The sequence below is a fragment of the Ambystoma mexicanum genome, chromosome 7p (assembly GCF_040938575.1).
Source record: "Ambystoma mexicanum isolate Mex_15411 chromosome 7p, UKY_AmexF1_1, whole genome shotgun sequence".
NCBI lineage: Eukaryota > Metazoa > Chordata > Amphibia > Caudata > Ambystomatidae > Ambystoma > Ambystoma mexicanum.
The window spans coordinates 642,946,581-642,974,034 of record NC_090939.1 but is presented as its reverse complement, the minus strand read 5'-3'; the positions used below and the strand labels follow the sequence as shown (position 1 = coordinate 642,974,034).

The 27,454-nt window shown below is 45.0% G+C and overlaps 1 protein-coding gene across 1 annotated transcript in view; it reads right to left on the bottom strand.

Annotated features, from left to right (window-relative positions):
- Positions 1 to 27,454, bottom strand: part of LOC138526213 (ATP-binding cassette sub-family C member 5-like) — a 2,857,657-nt gene that overhangs the window by 1,696,593 nt on the left and 1,133,610 nt on the right. The window contains exon 9 of the mRNA XM_069636680.1: positions 13,006 to 13,368. Within this exon, the coding sequence (XP_069492781.1) occupies positions 13,006 to 13,368 (363 nt within the window). The remainder of the gene's footprint in view (positions 1 to 13,005; positions 13,369 to 27,454) is intronic.

Genomic DNA, 27,454 nt, shown 5'->3' with positions numbered 1-27,454 from the left:
CCCCAGTACTCACTTCCACACGAGGATCCACTCGGCTCATAGAGCTTGCTGCTGATATACAGATATTCATTTGCAAAGGTTCACATGAATCCTGTACCATATTGCCAGTGGCACAGTCCTGGACCCTATCAGAGGGTGACTCCACATCAATACACACAGAATGGCTAATCCCCCTCACTAGCGCAAGAAGAGGGTTTAGATTCTATTAAAGACAAGGAGACGAGTATTATGCATTACAATCTTTACTCTGAAACCACAGCAGCAAAGAAAAGACTTTTACAAACAAAAAGGTTTGAAACACAGAACTAAATAGAGTTCATGACAATGTAAGGGGAACTCCCCAATCCATCATGCAGGACAGGTCATGCCCTGCAGGAGACCAATGTGCAGGGACCCTCCTCTATATAAGTTCTTTACTCCAATCCCAACTCCTCTTTCTGTAGCTGTCTTGAACCAGACGTCCACTGCACAGACCAGATGATAACACAATCCAGCAAAGCTCTCGGATCACGCACTCTCCACATATTCTAACTGTTACTAACGTTCCTCAACAGAACATCTCAGCCCGAAGCTGTAAGAACAAACAACAAAGAAGGGTGGGTGGATGGGAAGAACAACAAACTAAAGAATGTTCTCTCTTGAAACACCTGTGTATAGGTGCACTATAAATGCCATATCATATCATATCAAGGGAGGGTGGGTGGGATAATACTCGCCTCCTTGTCTTTAATAGAATCTAAACACCCTTCTGACGCTAGTGAGGGGAATTAGACATTCTATGGCAAGACAGGAGGCTCATATTATGCAAGTTTGAATCCCTTGCATCATATTAATTACAACATGATCAATACAATAGTGACAATACCATAAAAATAATAATAGGAGATGTAGTGTTTTCAATGTTTCTATATTGACCAACCAATCGATTGCAAAAAAGTATTCCCCCAGGCTAAGCTGTCCCAATAACTGTCTTATAAGACATATCAGTCTTAACTGCAAAGAACTAGGAAGATGTGCCAATTCCAGCGTTCTCACAGGCACACCAAAACCAACTGGTTAAACAAGAGGGGGCGGGGTGGAACACCAGACAAAAGTCCTCCTATGGAAATAGGCAGGAAAAAGCATCGGAGTAATAAGCTCCTCTGTTTTCAACATCAGAACATTTAAAACACTTAAAGTCATACCATCTTATGGTACCCTAGATAGTAAACGTCCTGGAGATAAAGAAAAGATTACCCCCCCAAGGGGTGAAAGCTTTGTTGGGTCTATACCATGTGTTGATGAAAGGAATCACATTAGAAACAAGACATATCACATTGCCAACCTGGAGAAACAGAGTTGGAAAGGCAAACCTTCCTTAGAAGGCCCAAGCGGGAGTCAAAAGGACTCCTTACTAACATGTTATAGGACAACCTAGTTTAGATGCAGCTAAAATGCAATATACTTGAGGACCTTGTGCACCCAGAAAAAAAATGTACCCCAAGTCCTGTCCCTAAGTACGCCATTATCTCCAGTCATATGTACCACCTGATATCAGAAAACCTTCTAAACCCAGAAAAGTATTACATCTTCAGGAGGCAGAAGCGGGATGGAAGAGTGGGGCCACACCTGAAACCCAGCCAAAAGGTGCTAAATAAAAACCTGACTAAAAAGAGAGCTCAACCAGGGGACAATGATGACAAAGAGATATTCTTGAAAACCTCAGGAAGAGTTAACTTCACCAAGCCGTAAAGCCAGAGACTCTCAGACCTCCTGAACTCCAGAAAAAAAAGGTACTCTGCTACCATGACCATAGGGAGATACTTACATAAAACCAGACTGTTAAGACACAAACTTGGCAAAGAGAAAATTACCTTACATCCCAACGCTCCCATCAGAACGATGCCTAACCTCCCTGCTAGAAGCGCCAGGTGCTTGGACCTATCCCCTTCCCCATAGTTGAAAAGACCCCTAAGGGAATATAAAGAAAATGAAGGAGGACCTCTAAATTCCATAGTCTTGAGAAGTATTCCAGACTGCAAAGAAAACTGGTCACCAAACAATTAATATGAAGTTGGCTTATGGAGGACTAACCTTCGTCTTAGTAAATCTGAACTATCTAGACATCCCCAGCACACTGTGCTGGCACTTTATTGCAGAACAATCGCCAGAGGGAACCAAAAGGTCTATCTGCCATGCAAACAGCCAAGTGAACCCAGCCACTAATGAAGTGTCTCCCTGCCCTTGAGCAATAGTACAGACAGACACTTGCGGGGATGGCTAATGCTGAGTCGCTGAAATGCCCTGTGATAGAAAGGCCGTAATAACATGGATGGAAGATGAGCACCACTCACAAACCCTTCTATCCTACTGAGGGATATTGTCAAATGGCCAGTGCGAGCTCTGTACTGGTCAAGAGCAAGAAACCACAGGAAAAGAAAAACTCAGGTGTACCTCCCAGAGGCGTAACTTTATGGTGCAACCCCCCGCCCCCCCAAATGGTGTCAGGGGAAAAATGTGGGGGGCGGGGACAGGGACTGAGGCGCTGACTAAGGGATAAGTATCGTGCTCAATAATGTGAAAGGCTGTGAAGGAATACTGGGACCACCGTCCCTTCAACATTGAGGCTTGGACCTCTGTAAGCATGCAAGGCTGACTGGCCTCTCCGGAGATCAGGGAAAAGGAAAAGAAGCACATTGCACATAATAAAATATGTAATAAAATTGCACTTATACAGTGTTACAAACCCTCAGGCATCTAAGCACTGCTTAATATTATCCACGGTGAGTGGGGTATGGTGTTTATTTATTGACCTCGAAAGGATGAAATGTTTATTCTGACCCTTCCAGGATTCGACACCTGCTTCAGCAGGCTCTGCACAGGTGCCAAAGCAAGCACTCTATTCACTGTGCTGAAGGGTAAAAAGAGTGAAAATAAACAGGCACTTAATAAATTGCAACGACAAACAACTCCCTTGAGGGCAAAAACTGTGCTTGTAGTCCTCGAGCAGAGAAGAAATTGTATACACCGCTAGATGTATTAGCGGGAACCGACAAAGCACTAGGAGAAAAGTTATGGGAGCGTGCTTCAAAATATTATTGTCTGGTAACCTTTCCCTCTGATACCAGCCAGTGTTTCATAAACACTGCAACAGGGTCAGACCCCGGGAGCTCACCGCTGTCTTGGTAACAAGACGAAACAGTTACCTTTGAGCAACGTTTGTCCCCGCAAATAGATAAAACTGTATTGCCATCCATTAAGGAGTGAAATTGGTGTTGCCGAGCAGGCAAACCTAACTGAACATTGAGCTGTGCAGGTCTTGCCCGTCCATTGGGATAACACTATCGGGAAAATAATAATAATAAGGGAAATCCCGCCACCCTTTAAGGAGTGGCATTGGTGTTGCTGAGCAGGCAAACCCATCTGCACAACAAGCTCTGCAGCTCTTGGCCGTCAATAGGGATAACACTATTTGGACAATAGTTAAGGGAAATCACACCACGGTTTAAGGAGTGAAATTGGTGTTGCCGAGCAGGCGAACCCATCTGCACATCAAGCTTTGTAGCTCTTACCCATCAATAGGGATAACATTGTTGGGACAATATTAAGGCAATCACGCCACCCCTTTACAGAGTGAAAATGGTGTTGCTGAGCAGGCGAACCCATCTGCACATCAAGCTTTGTAGCCCTTACCCATCAATAGGGATAACACTGTTGGTACAGTAGTAAGGAATCACGCCCACCTTTAAGGAGTGAAATTGGAGTTTCTGAGCAGGTGAACCCATGTGCACATCAAGCTCTGCAGCTCATCAATAGGGATATTAGGGGTTATTTCCCTCTTCAGTCCGTATATTATAGATCTCCTATTATTTGTATAAGAAAAAAGGGACTAAACTGCCTAAGGAAGCGAAAGGACTGAGTTGTCCTGTAACTACCTAATGTATAGGATCTACTAAAAGACTAAGGTTAGCGCCTGAGTGATGGCTAGAAAGGAAGGTAGGTCCCCCTTAAGGACTGTTAACGACCTCACCAAACACTCTTTCCCTTGAAGTATTAAATGAATAAATAAATAAATAAAACAAAGCAATCCTTGCCTAGGAAGTGGGGTTACGCCTGAACAGGGACCCAACCCTGGGCCCTTATGAAAGGTTAATGCTTACTGAGCCATTCGGTTACTGCCAACAGGAAACGCTAATGTGCTGCACACATAGCTTAAAATATTGTTTAAGAGAGAAATACACTGAGCAAGTACACCCCAACTGCTCACCCTAGCAGGGTGTGGAACCAACAGTACACGAGGGGCAACCTCACACTAGAATGCAGGCAAAGCCTGCCACCGAGCAGGTTATGGCACGCCTGCAGAGAAGGCAACCACCTAAGCTAGATACAGTGCTTAAACAAAGCTGCAGATTAGCAGCGCATCAGGCTCTTGAGCAGGCGACAATATATTTGAAAAATATCCTTATTTAAATAACAAAAATAAAAATATCAATTTTTAAAAATAAATATATAAATGTATATACAAATCTATAAATAGCTAAATAAATAAGAATGAACTGGACCAGGCAGGAATCGAACCCAGGTCTCCCTGCTTGGTAAACATTTAGTTCTGTCAATGAGCTATCCTGCTTCTGTAATGAAGCAGAAGCTTTTACTATATTTCCATACACACGGTCACTGACAAACATATGGCCCATAGCAATGGCTAATCCCCAACACTAACGTGAGATGGGGGTTTAGATTCTATTAAAGACAAGGAGGCGAGTATTATGCATTACAATCTTTACTCTGAAACCACAGCAGCAAAGAAAAAAACTTTTACAAAAAAAGGTTGTAAAGAACAGAACTAAATAGAGTTCAATGTCAATGTAAGGGAGCTCCCCAATCCATCATGGAGGACAGGTCATGCCTTGCAGGAGACCAATGAGCAGGGACCCTTCCTTATATAAGTCCATTACTCTAAACCCAATTCCTCTTTCTGTAGCTGTCTTGAACCAGACATCCACTGCACAGATCATATGATAAACGATGACGACAAATCCAGCTAAACTTTCGTACCACGCACTCCACATCTTGAAACTGTGAGCCCACACTCCTGATCAGAACCTCAACTTGTAGCTGTAAGAACAACAAGCAAGAAGGGTGGGTGGATGGGAAGAACAACAAACCAAAGAATGTTCTCTCTTGAAACACCTGTTTATATGCGTGTCATAACTGTCATAGCATATCATATCAAGGGTGGGTGGGTGTGATAATACTCGCCTCCTTGTCTTTAATAGAATCTAAACCCCCATCTCACGTTAGTGTGGGGGATTAGCCGTTCTATGACAAGACAGGAGGCTCATATTATGTAAGTTTGAAGCCCTTGCATCCCATTAGTACAACATGATCAATACAATAGTGACAATATAATAAAAATAATAGGAGAAGAAAATATTTTAAATGGTTTCATTTGATCAATCAGCTGACCGCAAGAGTATTGCCCAAGGCTAGGCTGCCCGAATAACTGTCTTATGAGGCATAGCCAAATCCACTGCAAGAAAAACAACTGGAAGATGTGTCAATTCCAGCGTCCCTTACGGGCCACCAAACCCAACTGGTTAAAAGGTGGGGGGGGACACTGAACAAAGTTTTCCTATACTAATAGGTTAGGGAAAAAACTCATCGGAGTAATAAACTCCTCTGTTGTCCAATCAAACATTTAAAACCCTTAAATTCATACCATCTTTGGGAACCTAGATAGCAAACAAAAGAAGATAAAAACTTAGCTCTCCTGCAGATAAAGAAAAACACCCCATAGGGGAGGAAAGCTTTGTAGGTTCCATCACATGCGTTAAAGGAAGATATCGTATTAGAAACAGGACATGTCACATAACTACACTGGGGAACCAAGTGGGAAAGACAAATCTTCATAAAAGGTAAAATGGGAGTCAAAGGTCATTTTTTACTAATCTGTAATAGGACGACCTATCCTGAGCGGAGCTGAAAAACAATACACTTAACCCACAATTGTCCCCCGACATATGTGTATACTAAGAAAGGTATGTCTTCTGGAAGCAGAAGCAGAATGGAAGAGAGGGGCCCCACCTGAAAGGTTAAACCTACCAAACCGAAAAGACATAGACCAACAGATCTCCCGAGCTCTTGCAGAAGGACTCTGCTACCATGACAAAAGGAAGATATTTACAAAAACCTGACCCCTAAGAGACTGAACTTGGGAAGGAGAAAAAATGTATCTTACATTCAATCGCTACCATTATAGTGATATCTGAACTCCTTTGCAGATGTGCCAGGTGCTTGGACCTTGTTCCCTCCTCCATGGTTGATAAATCCCCTAGAGGATCATAAACTAACCGAAGGAGGACCACTAAATTCCAAAGTCTCAGCAAAGACTTTAAACTGCACAGAACTGATCACTAACCCGTTAAAATGAAGTTAGTCACCAGAAGAGGACTAACCTCTATCTTAGCCAATCTGAAGAACCTTGAAGCCCCAGCACCCTGTGGGGCACCTTATTGCAAACCATCTCCTGTAAAAACCCAAAAGGTCTACCTGCCATGCAGGTGACTAGGAGAACCAAGTCATTAACTAAATATTTTTTTTTATTTATATTGCATCAATTAGTTTCTAAGAAAACTTTAAATGCATACTTTAAACAAAATCTCCTTTCATTTAAAAGAATGTAAAAAAAACAATTTTGTATATATAGGAAGGGGAGAATAGATGGTGAGCGTAAAAAGGAAAAAAAAAAAAGGAAACTTAACTAAATATATCCCAGCCCTCTGGATGTCGCACTGACAGACACCTTCTGAGATAGTTAATGTAGAGACGTTGGAACGCTTTTTGTTAGAGGGCCGTAATACCTTGGAGGGAAGATGAGTAGCACTCCCAGACCCCTCTATCCCACCAAGGGATATTGTGCCTTCCCAAAGGAGGAGAAACCTCCGCCACTTATCTAAGGAAAACCTTGCAACCCAGAAGAAGGCTACCCTGAGGACCACACTAAAGCCCCGCTTTACACCCTTAAAATAAATACACTCTTGCACTTCTAACCAACAACCCCTGACCGTGGAAGGGGGCTCCGCTTACCTTGGTGAAATATCAGGAAATTGGCGCAAAACGAAAGTAAACTGACGGGAGGGAAATGCTCAGTGCGAGTCTGCACTGGTCATGAGCCAGAACTGTAAAAGGAAAACGGAAACCATCAGGTGTTACTCCAAGAGGTGTACTATTATGATGCAATCTCCCCCAAGGATGGCGGGAAGGGGAATGAGGGGGGAAAGCACTTTTGGCCAAATTATCATGCTCCGAAAATGAACGGTTGTGAAAGAATACTGGGACCACTGTCCCTTCAAACACTGAGGCCTGAGCCTCCAAGTGCATTTAAGGCTGACTGGCCTCTCTGGGGATCAGGGGAAGGAAAAAATTAAGCACATTGCCCATAGCTAAAATAGCACTTATATAGTGTTACAAACCCGCAGGTATACAAATGTTGCTCATCATTACTACCAACGGTGTGTGGAGTGAGGTGTTCACTTATCGATCCCAACAGGATGAAAGACTGATGTAGACCTTACAAAATAGGAACCTGCAGCAGTAGGCTCTGCACAGATCTGAAAGCAAGCACTCTATTCGCTAAACTGTATTCAAAATATAAAATGAAAGAAACTAAACAACTCTCTTGAGGGTACAGAACCCTGCTTGAAATTATAACACACCTTTAGACGATTAGCGGAAAACAGGCCAAGCCATGGGAGGAAAAACCATGGGGCGGGCACTAAAAAGATAATATTTGGTAACCCGTCCCTCTGATACCAGCAAGTGTTTCCAAACACTAATCCAAATCAGAACATGGTTGCTCAACTTGCCTTCCAAATTGTATAATGAATGTCATAATGGGACAAATAGTAAGGGAAACACGCCAAACTCTAAAGAGAGAATCAAGCCCTGCAGCCCTCAATAGGGACATAAAAGTGCCATTTTTCTCCTCCTCATGTCGATGGAAAACTCTGCAACTTAATCAACACGGGTACTGAGTGGAGCAATTGTTATTGGGGAAGGAAATGCCTAAGGAAACGGACTGAGTTGTCCTGAAACTAATTAGCGTAAAGGGTGACAGAATTTAACTAAAAGCCGAAGGTTAACACCTGAGAGACGGCTAAAGAGGAAAGTACAACCCCCCACATGGGTCTGTTTACAACCATATCCACACACTCTTTTCTTTAAAGTACTTAATGATAATATAAAATAATATAAAATAATATAATATGCCCAAGGAATTGGGGTTACGCCCCCACAGGGGTCCGAACCCCGGCCCATATAGAAGCTGAAGCTTACTGAGCTATCCGGGCTACTGACAGTTCTGAAAACGTAAATGTGCTCCAGGCCCCTTAAATATAATGTTTAACAAAGAGAACACTGAGCAAGTGCACTTCCACTGCTCACCCTAGCAGGGTGTGGGGCCAGCAGTACACAAGGGGTTCACCTCGTAGAAGAACACAGGCCAAGCCTGCCACCGGGCAGTTTATAGCACACAGACCGTGAAGGTAACCACCAATGCCATCTGCTGCAGAAACAAAGTTGCCGACCTTAAGCGAGGAATACACTGAGCAAGTGTACCTCAAACTGCTCACCCTAGCAGGGTGTGGCAACCAGCAGTACACGAGGGAGCACCTCGCAGTAGAACCCAGGCAAAGCCTGAAACCGAGCAGGTTATGGAACGTTTGCAGGGAAAATAATGACATCTGCCATATGCAGGACCTAAACCAAGTTGCCGACCTTAAGGGAGGAATACACTGAGCAAGTGCACCTCAAACTGCTCACCCGAGCAGGGTGTGGAACCAGCAGTACACAAAGGGGTTCACCTCACAGAAGAATACAGGCAAACCTGCAACCGAGCAGGTTTATGGCACACCTATAGTGAAGGTAATCATCTATGCCATATGCCGCGCTTAAACAAGGCTGCATACTAGCAGCACATGAGGCACTTCAGCGGGCAGGTTCCAAACATATATATTACAAAATATTCCTACTTAAAATGTAATAAAAATTATATATAATTTTGTTAAAGTGAAATAATCCGGTCTGGGCTGGCTCAAGTTGACCCGCATAACTAGGGTGACCAGACGACCCGGTTTTCCTTTTAGAAACTCCGACCGGGTTTTGCATGGCTGGGCATATGGTAATTAAAATTGAAATTATTTTTCCCAACACGTTCAGAATTTTGAAGTTGGAGGATTGGTTCGAACCTGGAACCTTCCAGATACAAGTGACAACTGTGCTACAGAGACTGGCTTCAAAATATATAAAGAAAAACAAGGAAAACATAGGAAAAACATAGCGGACCAAGCGCGCCCGCAGCACCTGGGAGTCCCAGGTGCAATTTAAAGGAAAAAGAGAGGTTAATTTAATCAATATACATTTTTCTAAATACCCATGATGTTCTGGACTTTGTATTAGAACTCAGGTCCCCAGCATTCCAACCCCAAGCACTTAGCCGTTGAGCCACTGGAGGTTGTGCTTTCCAAAAAAATACTGCAGCCCACAAAAGGGCTTTGCACTCGGGTCGCCAGCAATGCAGGCCCCGAATAAGCTATTGCGCCACTGCGCCACCGTACTATTGTTCATCCAGCACCTGGAACTCCAAGGCCTTCTGAACACGGAGGGCGGCCAGCCCCAACAAACACTGAGGGCTAAATAAACAAAAGAGAGGCTCGCGTGAGATGGCCTAGAAGCTGTATCAGCTTCAATCAGACATGTGCGTGACGGCAGTAAAACCTAAAATAAACATCAATTAAACCTCCATTCAGACTAAGAAAGAGAATGCTCGTGCGCGTCGGGCACGAAGCATTAGCAGCTTCTGTGAAGACCATAAATCTTACATAAAAGAGAGACCCTTGTGCGCTGGGTCTAAAGCAAAGCTTCCATTCAGACCAAAGCAAAGAAAACAGTACATGCTTAAACATAATGCCCAGAGGCAAACCAGCTCGAGCGTTACAAAGTTAAATAAACAATACTTGGGAACACCATGCAAAGCCAGATACATGCCTTATGCAAAGCCAGATGCATGCCTTATAATATAAAGGACCAATATACATTAAATGTAACACCAAAATGCTACGAATTAAGGTTTATTATTTCTACTGACAACATGCAAGACACAAACTGAAAAGAGGGACTTAGCTGTGGTGTCAGCAACAAAGAAAGAGGAATTGGGTTTAGAGTAATGGACTTATTTAAGGAAGGGTCCCTGCTCATTGGTCTCATGCAGGGCATGACCTGTCCTCCATGATGGATTGGGGAGCTCCCTTACATTGACATTGAACTCCATTTAGTTCTGTTCTTTACAACTTTTTTTGTGTAAAAGTCTTTTTCTTTGCTGCTGTGGTTTCAGAGTAAAGATTGGAATGCATAATATGAGCCTCCTCTCTTGTCATAGAATCTGGTATTTCCAAGTGTTCCTTTGATGTAATTGGTAAATGCGAACCTTGCTGAAACAGGCCCAGAGGCCCCAGCGCGGAACTACACAGGGCAGACAAGCCCATTTGTTTACAGAACCTGGCCATCATCAGTGAGGCCCATGCCGCCATGTCAGAAGCAACAGCTTCTTTCAGACCGGCACTTATAACAGCCTTCAATTCCCCAGTGCCTTCCTAAATCAAGGAGGCTCTTGCAAGTGCTGACAGGCACCAGCAAAGAGGCTCGAGTGCACTCAGGGCAGGCAAGGCCATTAATGAAAAGAATTTCTTATCACAACAAGGTCTGTGCCATAAACTCTTAATGAAAGATGCCCCCAAAAGCTAAAAGTATACAAACGCGTGTTGCTATACCATATATATTAACAAATACATTTATATTAAAATTACACAATTTAATCTACACAATTTAAGGCCCTTATGTACTATGAGGGCTTACTACTGACTAACATGCAAGGCACAACTAAAAGGAGTGACTTAGCTGTGGTGTCAGCAGCAAAGAAAGAGGAGTTGGGATTGGAGTAAAGGACTTATATAGAGGAGGGTCCCTGCCCATTGGTCTCCTGCAGGGCATGACCTGTCCTCCATGATGGATTGGGGAGTTCTCCTTACATTGTCATGAACTCTATTTAGTTCTGTGTTTCAAACTTTTTTGTTTGTAAAAGTTTTTTCTTTGCTGCTGTGGTTTCAGAGTAAAGATTGTAATGCATAATATGAGCCTCCTGTCTTGCTATAGAATTGCCCGACAGGCCAACAGCAATAGTTGTTACTTTGCTTCACTCCACTTGTCAAAGTGTTTGCAAGTACTCTGCTATAAAATGCAGTTAGGCAGGGTGCAAAATGCAGGGAGCTAAAGCAGAAGCTCTGATTGCGCACTTACACGGAATGGCCGGGTAAAGCCTCTCTCTAAGTCTAGCTCCAGTACATCAATACATCAGTATTGGACTCTCCTCGTGGTCTAAACGGGACAGGACTAACTCACTGCAACACAAAGCAGTGTTCTGCGCTCTTCTCACCGATGCTGTGGCAAATGTGGTTTCCTTTAGCTGACACAGTGACCTCAACTGCAGCGGTCACTTTAGTATCCTGCAGGTTGCAGGCTGCGTGAGTTGACACTCAAAAAGCGTTTGACGATACCTCGGCACACCTGCCAGGCAATCAAAGCAAATCGAAGCTTCGGAGCCTCAGCTCAACTCAGCCCCAGCAGGCTAGAGGAAACGCAAGCATCAAGTCGCACCGGAGGTACTTATTAGCCACAAAACAACTAACACCTGTGCAGTAGACATACATTTGGTGTACGGTTATGCTCATGTGCGCACCCTTATTCCTTCATAAGGGTGTAATAAGGAGCGCTCTGAAGTTCATAATTGAAAGTTGTGGGCATGTGAAAGGGAGCGTGTGAAATGGAAAGAACATTTAAACAAAAGTGTATCTTTATGTGTTTTCAAAATTGTGTTCACAAATGTCAAAAGTGGTCTTAGAAACTTTTGTGACCACACTAAAGGTACACCTGATTGTTTTAGATGTTTTTTTGATGTTTTAGATGTGTAGTGTAAGAGTGAATGGAAATGTATGAGATGTGTGCTATAGGAAAGGGTATGTAGTGCAAAACTATTCTGGATTGAAAGGATAACGTTCTCAAAACGTTTTCCAATGTTTGCTGCCAAATGTCACGTTTTACTGTCTGACTTGGTTCAAGTATTTCATACTACCAACATCCGGCATAAGATGGCCATTTCAGAGCGATAGGAATAGAGCAATGCCTTGTGACATTTATAGTTCACACAGGAACCAAGGCGAGAGTTCCTGCACAGACTTTATACACTGGAAAAGATCAGAATGTGCAGATGAGGGGAACCGTCAGCATGCCAAAAATCCATGTTTTTCCCTATATCCGAACGATATATAATGAGACTATTGCAGGTGCCGTGTCTTCTAGTACTGGCTTTTTGCATTGAAAATCACTGACCTGACAATAAACACGTTTGTTTTGCCTAGGAAATATGCTACAATGCTCATTTGCTATTTGTGAACAATTACCGCATCATTATTCGCAAACTAATTAATGTTATTTTGGCTGCAAATTCTTACCACATAATCTACTGCAACGTGAATAATGAAGAGAATGCAGAATTTTAAATTTGCCTGGGCACAAAAATGGATTAAATAACACATCGGGTGTGTGTGTGCGCACCAACGTATTTCAGATGTTAGCAGCTGCTGCCTGCGATGAATCACAATACTGATGGCATAAAAGGTGGTGCGGCAAGATAAGCAGTTCCTGCAACATGAGGCCTGCACGTAGTAATTGTGTTGATTAAATCAGTTTTCCTTTGTCCAAATGGGGGAGTGTTGTTGTTGATAACCCAATTTAAAACAGACGAAATGTTCCTTTACCCAAACTGATATTACCGTACTAGTACTGATTATTATTAATATTGCAGCCCATCATTAAAATAGCAGGGATCTGCATGACAAATTAATTATATGGATAAAATGATGGCAAAAACACAACACACAATATTGTGATAGAAACTCAAAGTGTACAGACCTTTTCCAGAGAAAAGCTGATGTTGAAAAGGGTTGGTAGTGGTGGAGCACACTGACGTTGGCATTTGGTGTTCAGCTGATCACAGTCATTAGGGCTCAAAAAAGGATGCTCACTTTTGTCTTTCAGGGCTTCTCTGTTGTCTGGGTCAATGTGTAACTTCAATGGTGGGTCACAGAGAATGTCTTGTTGGCTTTTTAATTTACTGTTTTTTGCCCTGCAACTGGTGTTCTTTGCCTTTGTTGATGGACTGATTCTTTCATTGGTAGATTTCCAGGATAAACATGCACTTTTAAATTCTATCACATTGTTGGGATGTTCAGGCTTGTTTCTCGGTAGTTGTACTTCCTCCATTAGGAAGAGCCTCTGCAGTAAAAAGTAAAAAACATGAACAAAGAGCAAATGTGTGTGTGTTTGTTTATTATAAATCAACAGAAACAAGCATAGGCAAAATCAATAGTTTTGAGTACTTATCACCAGGTACTCATACAATTTACCAGCTTATGACATCATGCAGACAGGAAGTGCTTTCATTTGTCAGGAAGTGTCTGGTACTCTTGCAAAATGCCAAAATGCCAGGTGTTGGTACTAGCATCATGTACACCATCATACATCATACCATCAACAGACCAGATAATCACAGCATTTCAAGTTTTTGTTATAAAAATCTCAGCTACTTGGCAGTGCCTGATTCCAGTAAGCCACGTTAATGAAGCAGTGTCAGATTCTATTATGTCCAATTAGTAAAAAAGTGACGTGATCTGGTATGCCCACTCAGCATAGCAGTGCCGGATTCCACTATGCCCAATTGGAACAGCAATGCCAGGCACCATTATGTTCACTTATCACAGTAGAGCCAGGCACAATATGCAGAGCAGTGCGCAGAAGTGTTGGCTGTGTTGTTCTTCTCGCTGAATACATTGCTGCTGTTAACGTGAGGATGACTGAATTCTTTTTTTTCCGTCTCCATTCCTGCCGTGGTACTACCATTTAAAAACTTGCTGCAGTTGCGGAGCAATGCGGAGTGTGCAGGAGTGTTGGCTGTGTTGCCTTGGTGACCGAGGGAGATCCTTGCAGATCGTCTGGGCACAGACGTCCAAGTGCAGATGCGCGACAGACCGCACTATGGATGCTATGCGATTTTATCTGGTGCAACTAACCAGATAGCAGCTAAAGTCTCAGCTTAGTTGTTTACCTTCTAATCCCTCTAAGATCTAAAAACACTCATTACCCCGATCCCCATTACCTGAGTGACCCCAGCGCTAATGGTTCCCTATCTTTGGCCCCATCAGTGCTGAATGTGAAACGAGTGGATGGTTCACCCGGCTTCGATTCTATGAGATTGTCTCTTTTGGTTAGGGGCAATGTTCTTGACCTTACAGATGGCGAGATTTTTCAAAGTGAAACTGTTTTAGATAATTCTGTGATGAGCAGGGTGGGTGCCGTGAAAAAAACTGGGACCATGGATGCTCTTCAACCTAGCTTGGGTATAGAAGAGACCCCAGTCCACAATCTACAGGAGAGTTGCCCTCCACCTTCAGCTAGCTGTCCGCAACAGAATATTTTATCTACAGTCAATCTCGTGCTCCCCCAGCCTGTTTTTCCCATTTGTTCTAAATCAGAGGCTCTAACTGACACTTTGCTGAATGATATTCACCACGGGATACTCGTGATTCTCCCCATGGAGAACACCGCTGCAGGTGCAGAGTGCAATGCCAATAAAGGGGGAAACGAATATCTTTCCCCCCCTATTGGTAGACAAGAGGTGTGCAACAAAATGACTGCAATGGATCTCCTCTTCCTATGCTCCTTCTGGCTCCTTTGAGAAATGATCTTAAGCCACAATTGGAGGTAAGCCTTAAAACATCCAGTAAAGATGTGGCATCTGTATTCAAAGATCAATAGCGTCTAATGTCTTTTTCTACGAATACCAGAATGCAGCAACCGGCTCCTATGGAATCTCATCCTTCTTCCGTGGTATCTTCATTGGATAATTCATTTTTTTCACCTAAATCTCTTGGTGATCCAGGACAAGGCTTGAATTCTACAGTATTTAAGTCTCAATGCAGCACAATGGCGGCCTAAACCATCTCACTGGCACCATTCTTGAAGCTGTATGAAGCTATGAATGACAATTTAAAGGATCAGACGACCCTCCTTGCAATGATCCACTCGTAAATTAAATGCATTTAATCATTTGTAACCTCATTGCAATCTAGGGTGGATCACAAGGCGGAATGTGCGAATGTGATGCAAAGAAGGCTACAAAAAACTTTAGATCTGGAAAGGGCAGATAAAAAATGTCTATATGAAGTCGCTGGTTCAAAATATAAAAGCTGAGCCACCGATTTCTCAGATCCCAGATTTGTCTGCTACTGTGAATGATGATAGCATGGAGGTTACCCAACTTCAGTCCAACGCAAATAGTCATGGCTCCTCTAAAGTGTCTTTGACCCCAGGAGTGGAAAAGACTACAACTCGGATTATCTCGCTTTCGATTGCAATGGGTAATATGTGGGGAACTGGGACAGAAAACCAAGCCGCCTGTGAACCTGTGGACCATGTGGCAAAGGTGCTGGACTCACACTCTGTCCCCCCTGTGGTGACGGGACCAGCAGACCTGGGCACGACTCCTGATTTACAGCCCTTTTTTATATTTCAGATAAGGAAAAAGAGGAAACTTAGCAGAAAATTTCCTAAAGAGATGCCTCTAATGAAAAAATAACAGAATTTGCTGATTCCTAAGAATAGACACTCTAATAATGCCTGGACATTTATCAAACAAACACCTTTATCAAACACCTTCCTACACCATGAGATAATTATTCTCGGGCCTCTTGACAAAAAGTCCCGTCTGTTCCTGCTCAGGAGTCGGTTAATCTAGTAAGCATGTCATCAAATAGACATTGTACCGACTTGGATGGATCTGGTGATAACTGTGGATCTACCGATGAGGACTGTAGAAATTTGTCCACATATACAATCGAGGATGAGGAATTTGGTGACAAGATGCCAGCGTCTTCCGGCTGTGCTAGCCGTAGCTGCTTGCTCAGCGAAGAAATTAGAGGAGGTTGTTCAACCAGATCTTTAGAGGGTTAGAGTGACTGCTGGCTCAATTTTTGGCTCTATAACTACTAAAAAAATCCCCACTTCGAAAGCAATAAAAGCTACAAGACAGTTGCTTGACACTTGCTGATAAAAGACGATCAACATTACTAAAAGGGAGACCTCCACAGACACGTGACTGTTTAGACCCTAGAATTGGGAATCGACTCGTTCCTCCAGTGGAGTTTCTGAATTGAATTGATATTTTATTTATATTGCGCTCATACACAAGTGTTTCAGAGCGCGGCAAGGGAGGGGAACAGGGGAGAACAAAACAACGATCTTACTAGGCCCAGTGACATTGAGAATGTGCAAGTGCATGGGAGAAGGGAGAGGGGAAACGTGTATGGAGGGGGGAGAAGTGGAAAGTGCAGAGCAAACGAGACACAGATAAATAATAATAAATAAATAAATAATAAAGACAACAAACAGTGGTAGTTCAGCCAGCAAATGGCAAGTGCTGGGTTTAAGGCAGCAGACAGGGTAGGTCTGATAAGTGCAGGAGGAAAAAGGGGGGACTTTATGGGTACAGATACAGACCTCAGTGAAAGGGGTGGCCCGGAGGCAGTGCGGGAGGTGGTATCCGGTCATATTGTAAAAAAAAATAATTGAAATGCCATTTCGTCGAAAACAAATTTGTCGAATGCAATTTTTTTTGTTATGTTTTTTTGGTATTACCCAAATTGGTCGTTTACAATTGTTCGAATGAACAATTGACCGAATTTAAAGGGTCACAATTGACCTTTTCACAATTGACCGAATATATATATAATGGTTTGGTAATATATATATATATATATATCTATATATATGGGTTTTGGGGGTTTGGCGTTGGGTGGGGGGTTGTGGGGGGTTTCCCCCCACTTATATGGTACAATTGACCTTCACAATTCGGTCATTTTTGAAAAGGTCAATTGTCATTCGAGCAGTTGTAAAACGATCAATTTGTATACAACTGTTTTTTTGGGTTTAGCTAGTAAAAAAAACAGTGTAAATAAAAAAAACAGGGGGTTGGGGAGAACCCCCCCATTAAAAAAAATAACAAAAAAAAACATTTGACTTTTTTTTTTCCGGCATTTTTCGGTCGACAAAATGACATTCGAAAAAGTGACATTCAACATAGTCACTATAAACCGCGGAAGGGTGGCAGGGTGAGCAGGTACCTGGGCCCGGAGGACAGAAGGTGGCCAGGTGCACAGTGCTGAGAGAGAACAGATCAGCAGGGGAGGGATGGGGGAGAAGGCAGAAGCAAAGCGGAAGGTCTTGAGGTGCTTCCAGAACCGGAGATGGTTCTCCTAAAGTTTCAGAGTGGCAGGGAGGCTGTTCCAGAGGGAGGCCCCATCCGAAGACAGAGATCTATCCCCAGCTCGTTTCTTTGATAAACGACTGACCCTGAGGGAGTTAGAGGTAGAGGAGCGAAGAACTCGAGAGGGGAGGTATTTGCGGAGGGACAGCTGAAGGTATTTTGCACCTAGGCCACAGAAAGCCTTGTGGACAATGCAGGGGGTTTTGAATTTAATCCTTGCATTCACTGGGAGCCAATGAAGAGATTTCAGAGCTGGAGGGATACAATCCGAGGGCTTCAGGTCAAGGACAAGTATTGCAGTCCTGTTCTGGATTAGTTGCAGAGGGCGGTAGAGGCAGGTAGATTTAGAAAGAGTCTTTTACAGTATTCCAACATAGAGAGAACCAGAGCTTGGGAGACAGTGAGCTTCTGGGGGAAGGGGAGGAAAGGCAGAGTGCCTCTGAGGAGGTGCAGTAGGAATTTAGACCTTTTAGAGACATCAGAGATGTGGGCGGAGAAGGAAAGTGTGGAGCCAAAGATGACCCTGATGTTTTAGCCTTGCAAGTGGGGGTAAGAGGAGGGCCAAGGGATGCTGGCCAGACAGTGAGGGGAAAGGATGATGAAGGTGTGCCGACGAGTAGGATCTCGTCTTGCTGTCAGACAAAGTTCGTTGGCGGCACACCTATCTTGAATGGCAGTTAGGCAATCGAAGATGAGAGAAGGAGAGGAGGTGGCCGAGGGCAGCCTGAAAATGAGTTGAGTTTCGTAGCGGTGAACTGGAAATTTGAGCAGAAAATGGTAATAAAGTGGGCAGGAGTTGACAGGTATTGGTTGAAAAGCCAGGGTGAGAGGTTAGACGCCTGGGCAGCGCCACAGGTAGAGAGGGAGATAGATGAAAGGAAGGACCCAAGTTGGACCTGGGAGGGTCGATCAGAGAGGAAAGAGGTCAGCCAGGCCAGAGCCTGATCGGTGATACCCAGGTTGTCACAGAGACGTTTCAGCAGGATGGTATGGTTGACCGAGTTGAAGGCAGAAGAGAGATCAAGTAGGATGAGGACAGAGGGGATGTTAGAGTCAAGGTTAGAGAGCAAATCTTCACGGATGTTCAGGAGAGCCGTTTCCGTGCTTCTGGCAGCTCTAAAGCCAGTTTGATGGTCATGGAGACAACCAACAGAATCAGAGTGAAGGTTAAGTTGCGAGATGGCATGCTTTTCTAGGTATTTGCCCAGAAAGGGAGTGATGGAGATTAGGCGATAGTTAGCCATGCAAGAAGGATCAGCTGAGGGTTTTTTGAGAAGAGGGTGCACAAGAGAGTGCTTCACGAGGGAAGGGAAGGCTCCTGAGGCAAAGGAGAGGTTGCAGAATTCAGCCAGGACAGGAGCGAGGGTGTCAATATGGTCCTTGATGGTTTTGGAAGAGCAAGGAAAAACCTGTTTTGACAAGGTTTTCATAGATCGGACTTGTCCAGAGACCTTGTCGGGGGAGAAAAGAGGAAAAGAGGAGAAGGAAGCAGGGTGGGTTGGCTGTTGGAACACCAGAATTAACAGAAGGATTGGAGGTGGAGGGGGAGGGGACGAGAGGGTGGATAAGATATCATGAGTTTTAGAGATGAAGTGGGAGGCTAGGGCCATGCAAAGGGCCTGGGAAGCTACAGGAGAGGTAGAGACTGCAGTAGGGTTGGCCCGCTTCCTGCAGATTTTAAAGAGTTCGGCTGAGTTATTACATGCTGCAGAGACAAGGGCTTGGATGTGGGCTCTCTTCTTAGTGTGGACAGAGAGTCGGTAATGCCTATGGAGCAGGCAACAGGCCAGTTTGTCAGAGGATGAACAAGAGGACCTCCATTTCCTCTCAGCTCCCCTGCACTTACGTTTAAGTGTAGCAAGGTCAGAATCATACCAAGAATTGTATTTGGCTTTGGACTTCAAGCAGATCCTCATGACAGGGGCAAGAACATCAAGAGCATCTGAGATAGAGGAGTAGACCATAGACAGGGCTGTGTCAGGATGTGAGTCAGCCAGAGGTGGAGGGGGGAGAGAATGTAGCAGCAAAAGCTTCAACTGACACACGCTTCATGGGACGGATGTCCGAGAAGGCATGTGGCAATGTTGGGGTAGGCTTGGCCTGGGGTTAGGGGAGGGAGAGATGAGAGGAGAGGAAGGAGTGATCGCTCCAGGAGAGTGGGGTGGTCAGAGGAGATCAAGACATCAAGTGTGTGCCCTGCAGAGTGAGTCGGGCCAGAGGGGAAGATAGAAAGGGAGAGGGAATCGCAGAGGTCCTAAAAGAGCACAGACTAGGAACATGGAGAGTCAAGATGGATATTGAGGTCACCAAGGAGGAGGAGTTGAGTGGTTGAGGCCAGGTGGGAGGAGGAGAGGTCAGCCCAATAAGAGAGGAAAGAGGCGATCTGACTAGGGGGCCGGTAGACAGTAGCAACAGTAAGAGAGTGGCTAGGAGAGAGAGAGAGCCTGCAGACAAGGCATTCGAAAGAGGAGTACATCTGCATGGGAATGATAGAGACAGGAATCCACTCAGCAAAGATCAGGGCTACACCCCCTCTGGGCCGGGTGGGTCTGAGTGCTGAGAGGATCTTGTAGCCGTCAGGGAGGAGATTGTCAAAGCTCATGACAGAGCTGGCTGTGAACCATGTCTCTGTAAAAACGAGGACATCAAGGTCTAGTTCTTCCAGGAGGTGGCAGATGTCAGAGGAGTGTTTGACAGCAGAGCGAGAGTTGAGAGTGGCAAGATGAAGAAGGTTACCAGCCTTAAAGGCCTCCCGGGGAGGGCTACAAATCAGAGGTAGGCCCTGCGGAGATGAGGAAGGAGCCCAAGGGGCAGGGACGTCATTTCACCAAAATGCCAGGGGTAGCGGAAGTGACATCACACAACCCTTGACCTCTGGTGACATCACCGGAAGTGATGTCATTTGACCCCGCCCTGAAGTGACATCACAGGAAGCAAAGGAACACAATCTTTCACCCCATGACACAACAGGAAGTGGCACCACACAGCATTGTTTGTGAGTACACCACGAACAATAGGGTTAGGATATCACTGTAAAGTGATATACATTTAATACACGAATGGATCACCATATGTATTGTTAATATCAGTGCATATAGGCCCATATTAACAAATCACTGTGAATGCAAGCAGACGTCCAAGGCCAAACGATAATGATGTGTTAACTATATAGCACTTACGCTTAGGCGCTTCATATAGAACAAATATACATACAATATCACCCAACCTGTGTTGGTACTCATTTATCAACCTCAGTAGGATGAAAGGCTGAGTTGACCATGCTGGGAGTCGAACCTGCAGATTGCACACACATTGCAGCATCCAGCACTCAACCCACTGAGCTATCGTACCGGCTATAGCCATTAGACAACCAGCCACTCCAGAAACAAAGAGCCACATGCTCCTTGCCACAGCCAATGAGCCTCCAAGTAAAAAAAACAACTTTAAAAAACTTTTTTTTAAACTTTACTTTTAGGGGTAGCAAGGGAGACCACAGGGGTAGCAAGGGAGACCTCAGGGGTCGCGCAGTTGCGACCCCTAAATGACGTCCATGCCAGGGGGGGCAGAAGAAGAGGGAGGAGGAGGCAAGGTAGCCAAGGGGGGGGAACGAGGGGACAGCAGGAGATGCAAGGAAGTTAATGAGGCAAGGGAAGCGCCTATCAAAGAGGCGGAGATTGGCCTGAGGGCCTTGGACCGTGACGGTGCCATTTAGGTAGACATTATTGATGTCCTTAGCGGAGTCAAAGTGGGAAATGAGGGCTCCCCAGAGGGTGCCACCATTAATGGGAGACAGGACAGAGCACAGAGATCATATGAAGAGTCCATAGATCCGGCGAAGGGATGACAAAGAGGATGTCAGTGAGGGTTTGTCTGGAAGAAGCGCTGGAATAGGTATCAGCGATGGGGAGACCTGGGTTGGCAGCCAAGATATCCTTTTTAAACTTCTTCCTAACAGACTTTGTGAGAAGGGAAGGATAGTTGATAAAGAAGCAGTTGGAGTGGATAGGAGAAACGGAAAGCCCCATGGGTGAGTAGAGAGGGGAGCAGTGGGAAGAATAGATAAATGCAGCAGTAAGGAGCAGTCACTGGGCCAGCCGGTTATAGAGAAGTAATACAATTCAGGCAAAGGGCACAGCAAGTCAGCAAAGGAACATAGCTAGTTTTAGCCTGAGCAAAATGCAAAATCACAGCAAAGTTTGCCTTTCAAAGTTATGAACTAAAGCACAGCAAAGTTTGACTTTCAAAGTTACGAGCTAAAGCACAGCAAAGTTTGACTTTCAAAATTACAGCTAGAGCACAGCAAAGTTTGCCTTTCAAAGTTATGAGCTAAAGCACAGCAAAGTTTGACTTTCAAAATTACAGCTAAAACACAGCAAAGTTTGACTTTCAAAATTACAGCTAACGCACATCAAAGTTTAGCTTTGAGTTTGAGCGTCTATATAGAACTCTGAGGGTGAGGGACAGTAAAACAGCTCAGGATAAAAAGATCGATCAACAAAGAGCTGGCAACAATAATATAGAGGCTTGTATGGTAAGTTTGGAGCGATTATTGTCGGTTGACGACTGTCACGCCACTTACCCGGAGACTGGGGTTCTCCACACCTTCTCGCCCTGCTCCTTCCTGGCAGATCTACCAGCACTTCTGCGCTTGAGGATCCGCCGTTCAGAGGGCGCTCAGGGTCCGTGTTGACAAGCCTCTGCGCATGCGTGGACGAACGCATTCTCGCTTCCGCGCATGCCCAGTTGGCTGGGCCCTCACAGCTTTGAAGGCTTGCTCTCCAAGCCTCGTTCTGGGCCCGTCAACACCTGGAGACGAGACAGCTTGCATTTCAAGCCTCTCAGGTGCTGGCGGCCCCATAAAGGGAGCAGTGATCAGAACCTAATTGCGTCTCAATGCGGTTTGGTCCAGATCGTGTTGCTCGCTCCGCTTGGGTTTCCTGAGCCTTCTTGTTCCCTGGTCCTGCTCTTCTATTATCTGCCTGTGGGTTACCGGCTCCTGGGCCAGCCCCCTTTCCTGCCTGCTTGGAGCTCTCCACCTCTGTGCTTGTCCTCCATTCCTGCCTGCCTGGAGCTCCCCACCTCTGTGCTTGTTCTCCTCTCCTGCCAGCCTGTGGTTATTCTGTTTCCTGGGCCTATATCCCTTTTCAGCCAGTCTAGTTCATTCAGCTTCCCAAGTCTCCTCCTTTCTGCCTGTTGACTTACACCTTATCCTAGGTCAGCTTCCATATCCTCCTGCCTGTATTGATTCCCTTGCTCCATCCTGTACCCTCTCTGGACTCTTGTTTGCGTGCCTGTGACTGGTCCGCCATCTCTTCAACCTGCGACTTCTTGCCGGCATTGGATCTCCAGTTGGTCACAGCTTCAGTTTCCATTACTCCGAGGACTGACTCATTAGCACATTCTCCTTGGCGAATCATCATCTGGTCATCTACATCAATTAGAGGACTGCAGTACACAACACCTCCCCTGCTAGTGCTTGAACTGTCCTGACGTCACGGAAATCAGGGGAGAGCGACGTCACGGAAATCAGGGGAGAGCGCATCGTGACGTTGGGAGTTGGTCCATCTTCCACGCAGTACCAATCTTGGGTTGAGGAAGGACTGGTTCCCCGTGTCATACGCTAGTCTGGATACAGCAGACACCCTGGCTGCCACTTCAAGATCTTCAGCTAAACCAGCAGGTACGCAACATTCCCGTGATACTCACCTTAACAGATTGAGACGCCTGCCTTCTGATTCCGAGATGGAGGAAGATCAGGAGTTACAAAATGAGTTGAGCTCTCAGAGCAGAAATGACTGCGTTGCATCAAGAGAATCAAGCATTACGCCAAATGGTAACGCAGGGGGCAATGGGTGCTTCACAAGCCAAAGGTACATTAGCCAATACCACTCCGATTAAGTTTGATGGGGATCCGCGGCCCGTGGTGGAGTTTTGCAATCATTGTCAGATCCATTGCCTCTTTAGATCAACTCACTTCAACAAAGATAAGGCCAAGATTGGATACATCTTGGGTAATTTAACAGGAAATGCTCTTGCTTGGGCAACACCTTTTGTGGCCACGAATAGCCCTATTTTTAATGATTTTGTAGCCTTTGAAAAGGCATTCCTGGAGGTCTTTCAAACGTCCAACTTGGCCTCGGCAGCCCAGAACCAATTGATGGACATCAAACAGGGAAACACTGACATAATATCATACATAAGTCGTTTCCGCCAATTGGCAACCGAGTCGTAATGGCCAGAAATCACCCAGAAGACTTTGTTTCGTTGGGGACTGAGAGAGGAGTATAAATACGAGTTGCTTCACATTCCTGAGCTAGAGACCCTCCAACGTCTCATTGAACAGGCGCTTCGGATTGACCAAAGGTTAGCAGAACGAAGAGCTGAACGACGTCGATTTGAGAGGTCAAGCCCCAGAATGACCAGTGTGTCTGCTGGTACGTTTGGATCCTTGGATCCTGGAACTGAACCGATGCAGTTAGGAGCCATGAGAGGTCTCTTATCGGAAGAGGAAAAGAGACGAAGAAGAAGCTTATGCTTGTGCCTTTATTGTGGGGCTGCTGGTCATTTTTTGGGTACGTGTCCTTTACGCCCTCAAAAGAAGGCGGGAAACTAGAGGACCTGTTGTGTAATGGAGGGGCAACGGCAGCTCCATCTCCCCCTTCAGATCTTTCCAACTCTTGTCCTGTGCTCTACCCCATGCAACCAGCCATCTTAATGACATTAAAGATCCAGTTACAATTGCCTGACAGATCACTGGAAGTCTGTGGGTTTTTGGATTGTGGTGCTTCAGGAAATTATATTGATGTAGTATTCGCTACCATTAACAAGATACCACTCCTTTCCAGACAGACAACTTTACCAGTAGAGGTCATCGATGGAACACCTTTGTCCTCTGGGACCGTCTGTTTGCACACTGTGGGACTGTCACTTTGGGTTGCCGAACACAAGGAAAACATTGCCTTAGATGTGATCAAGTCTCCGACATATAAGGTGGTTTTGGGATTACCTTGGCTTCAACGTCACAATCCAGTGATCAATTGGGAGACTCGTACTTAGTCATTTTCTTCCATCTATTGTTCCCAGCATTGCAGTTTGCCAGCTCTGCCTCAAGTTACTTCGACTCCTATGGAATCCCGTGGCAAGATGTCTGGTCTCTATTCCATATCCCAAATTCTGCAAGTTTATGCAGACTTTGAGCATGTATTTTCTGAGCCAGGGGATATCCCTTTGCCACCTCAACGTTCTTTTGACTGTGCCATAGATTTGATTCCTGGATCTGAGATTCCTCATGGGAAATTGTATGCTTTAACCCAAGTCGAGAGGCAAGTTCTACAGGACTATTTAACTGAAGAAAGGTTACATCGTGCCTTCAAAGTCACCCGCAGGATTCCCCTTGTTTTTTGTTAAAAAGAAAGAAGGGACGTTACGCCCCTGTGTAGATTATCGGCAATTGAACGATATTACTACAAAGGATCGGTATCCATTGCCGTTGATCCACAGCATTTTGGAGACACTACACACAGCCCGGATTTTCACCAAGCTTAACCTTCGAGGAGCCTATCACCTGGTTCGTATTAAGAATGGGGACAAATGGAAAACGGCATTCAAAACACCTTTTGGGCATTATGAGTATAGGGTTATGCCCTTTAGGTTGTGCAATGCCCCAGCCATCTTCCAGCGTCTCATGGATAACATCTTCAGTAATCTGATAGGCATTTCGGTTTGGGTTTATTTGGATGACATATTGATTTTCTCCTGTTCATTGGAAGAACACATAAGACACGCTCGTGAAGTTCTTCCTCGTCTGTCACAGAATCAGTTGTTTGCTAAAGCTGAGAAGTGTTCCTTTCATCAACCTAGTATGGAATTCCTGGGATATGTGATCAACAGTACTGGTATACAGATGGATCCCAAAAAGATTCAAGCAAATCAAGAATGGAAACCACCTCATGATGTAAAGTCTCTACAGCGGTTTTTGGGATTTGCCAATTTTTATAGGCGTTTTATTCCACACTTTTCTCATGTTACAGCACCACTCACAAGATTGACCAGTAGCAAGATTGCATATCAATGGGATTCACACGCTACTCGGGCTTTCAACTCTCTGAAACCAGCCTTCAGCAGCGCCCCAATCTTGCGTCATCCACAAAAGGAGTTGCCTTATATCGTGGAGGCTGACACTTCAGATTTTGCTGTAGGGGCTGTACTTCTGCAAAGAAACAGTGAGACCGCCATTGAGCATCCAGTAGCCTACTTCTCACGCAAATTAACTTCCAGCGAAATAAATTACGCAGTTATTGAGAGGGAACTTTTGGCCATAAAGACTGCGTTTGAAGAATGGAGGCATCATTTACTTGGGGGTCGTTTTTCTGTGTAAGTATGTACAGACCATCGTAATCTACAGTATTTACGCTCTTTGCAATGTCGCACGCCTCGTCAGACCCGGTGGGCCTTCTTTTTCTCTCCTTATGTGTTTCACATAACGTACATCCCTAGTGCTTCAAATCTGAAAGCAGATGCCTTGTCTCGGTCCTTGGAAAAGGAGGCAGAAGACCCCAGCCTGGATCGGCCTATGATTTCACAAAATCATTTCCTGTTGACGCTGTCACCTCATCTGCAGTCCATTTTTAACGAGACTCGAATGGATCCAGGACGGCAGCTCTACTTAAACGAACATCTGTTACTGAGCGGGATGGTCTCCTTTTCTTTCAGAAGAGATTATACATTCCCAAAGGAACTATTAGAGACTGCATATTTCAGGGATTCCCCGATTCACCTATCGGTGGGCATCATGGTATCAGAGCTACACAAGAACTGGTATCCAGACAATTTTGGTGGCCTGGTTGGGCTGAGGAAATCAAGACCTACGTGGAAAGTTGCCCAGTTTGTGCCCAGTCCAAGGCTCATAGGAGGCGGCCTTTGGGATTGCTATTGCCTATGGAATTAGCACCCTATCCTTGGCACACCATCACCACCGACTTTATATTTGACTTGTCACCCTCGGAAGGATATACTTGCATAATGGTTGTGGTGGATTGCTTCACTAAATATGCCCACTTCATCCCATTCACCAAGATACCCACTGCTTCTCAGATGGCTTTCGCATTTTTACACAAGGTGTATCGATTACATGGATTACCGGAAAAGATTATTTCGGATCGAGGTTCTCAGTTCCTCTCTTCCTTTTGGAGCAAAGTGTGTGTGTGGCCATCTCGGCATTCGTAGGGCATTGAGTTCTGGTTATCAACTGCAATTCAATGGTCTCACCGAAAGAACAAATCAGACTTTGGAAGACTATCTTCGCTGCTATGCTAACGCTAATCAATCTAATTGGAAGGCATGCCTGGACCTTGCTGAGGTCTCTTACAATAACACCGTTCACGCCTCTACTGGAGTCAGCCCGTTCTACTGTTCTACAGGATTCCACCCGAGGTTGATGCCTTTTCGTCCTGTGTTAACTAGTGTGGTTCCTTCTGCTGATTATTTCATAACGACCATTCAGAAACAACATGAGTTGGCACGCAGGAACTTGACAGAAGCACGGGTATGTATGAAGACACATGCCGACAGAAGTAGGAGTATGGAACATGATTTCCAGGTGGGTGACTGGGTTTGGTTATCCTCTAAGAACCTGCCAGTTCATAATCTGCCCGTTAAGTTGGCTCCCCGCTATTTTGGTCCTTTTAGGATCATCAAACGCTTATGATCTGTGGCCTTTCGCCTTCAGTTGCCCCCTTCCTGGCAGGTGCACCCGGTTTTTCACATCTCCCTTTTGAAACCCTTTGTGAGTGACAGTTATGGACGTACCTATCCCCGTCCAGCTTCTGTCGGTGTTCCCGAATTCGAGGTCCAGGAAATATGTGATGCTCGCTTTCGTAGGGGGGTGCTTCACTTTTTGGTGGACTGGAAGGGGTACCCGGCTTGTGATCGTACTTGGGAACCTTACAAGCATGTGCACGCTACCTGCCTTGTTCGTAAGTTCTATCGTCAGTTTTCCTGGAAACCTGGGGCCCCGGGTCTTTCTGGGAGGGGTCATAGTGT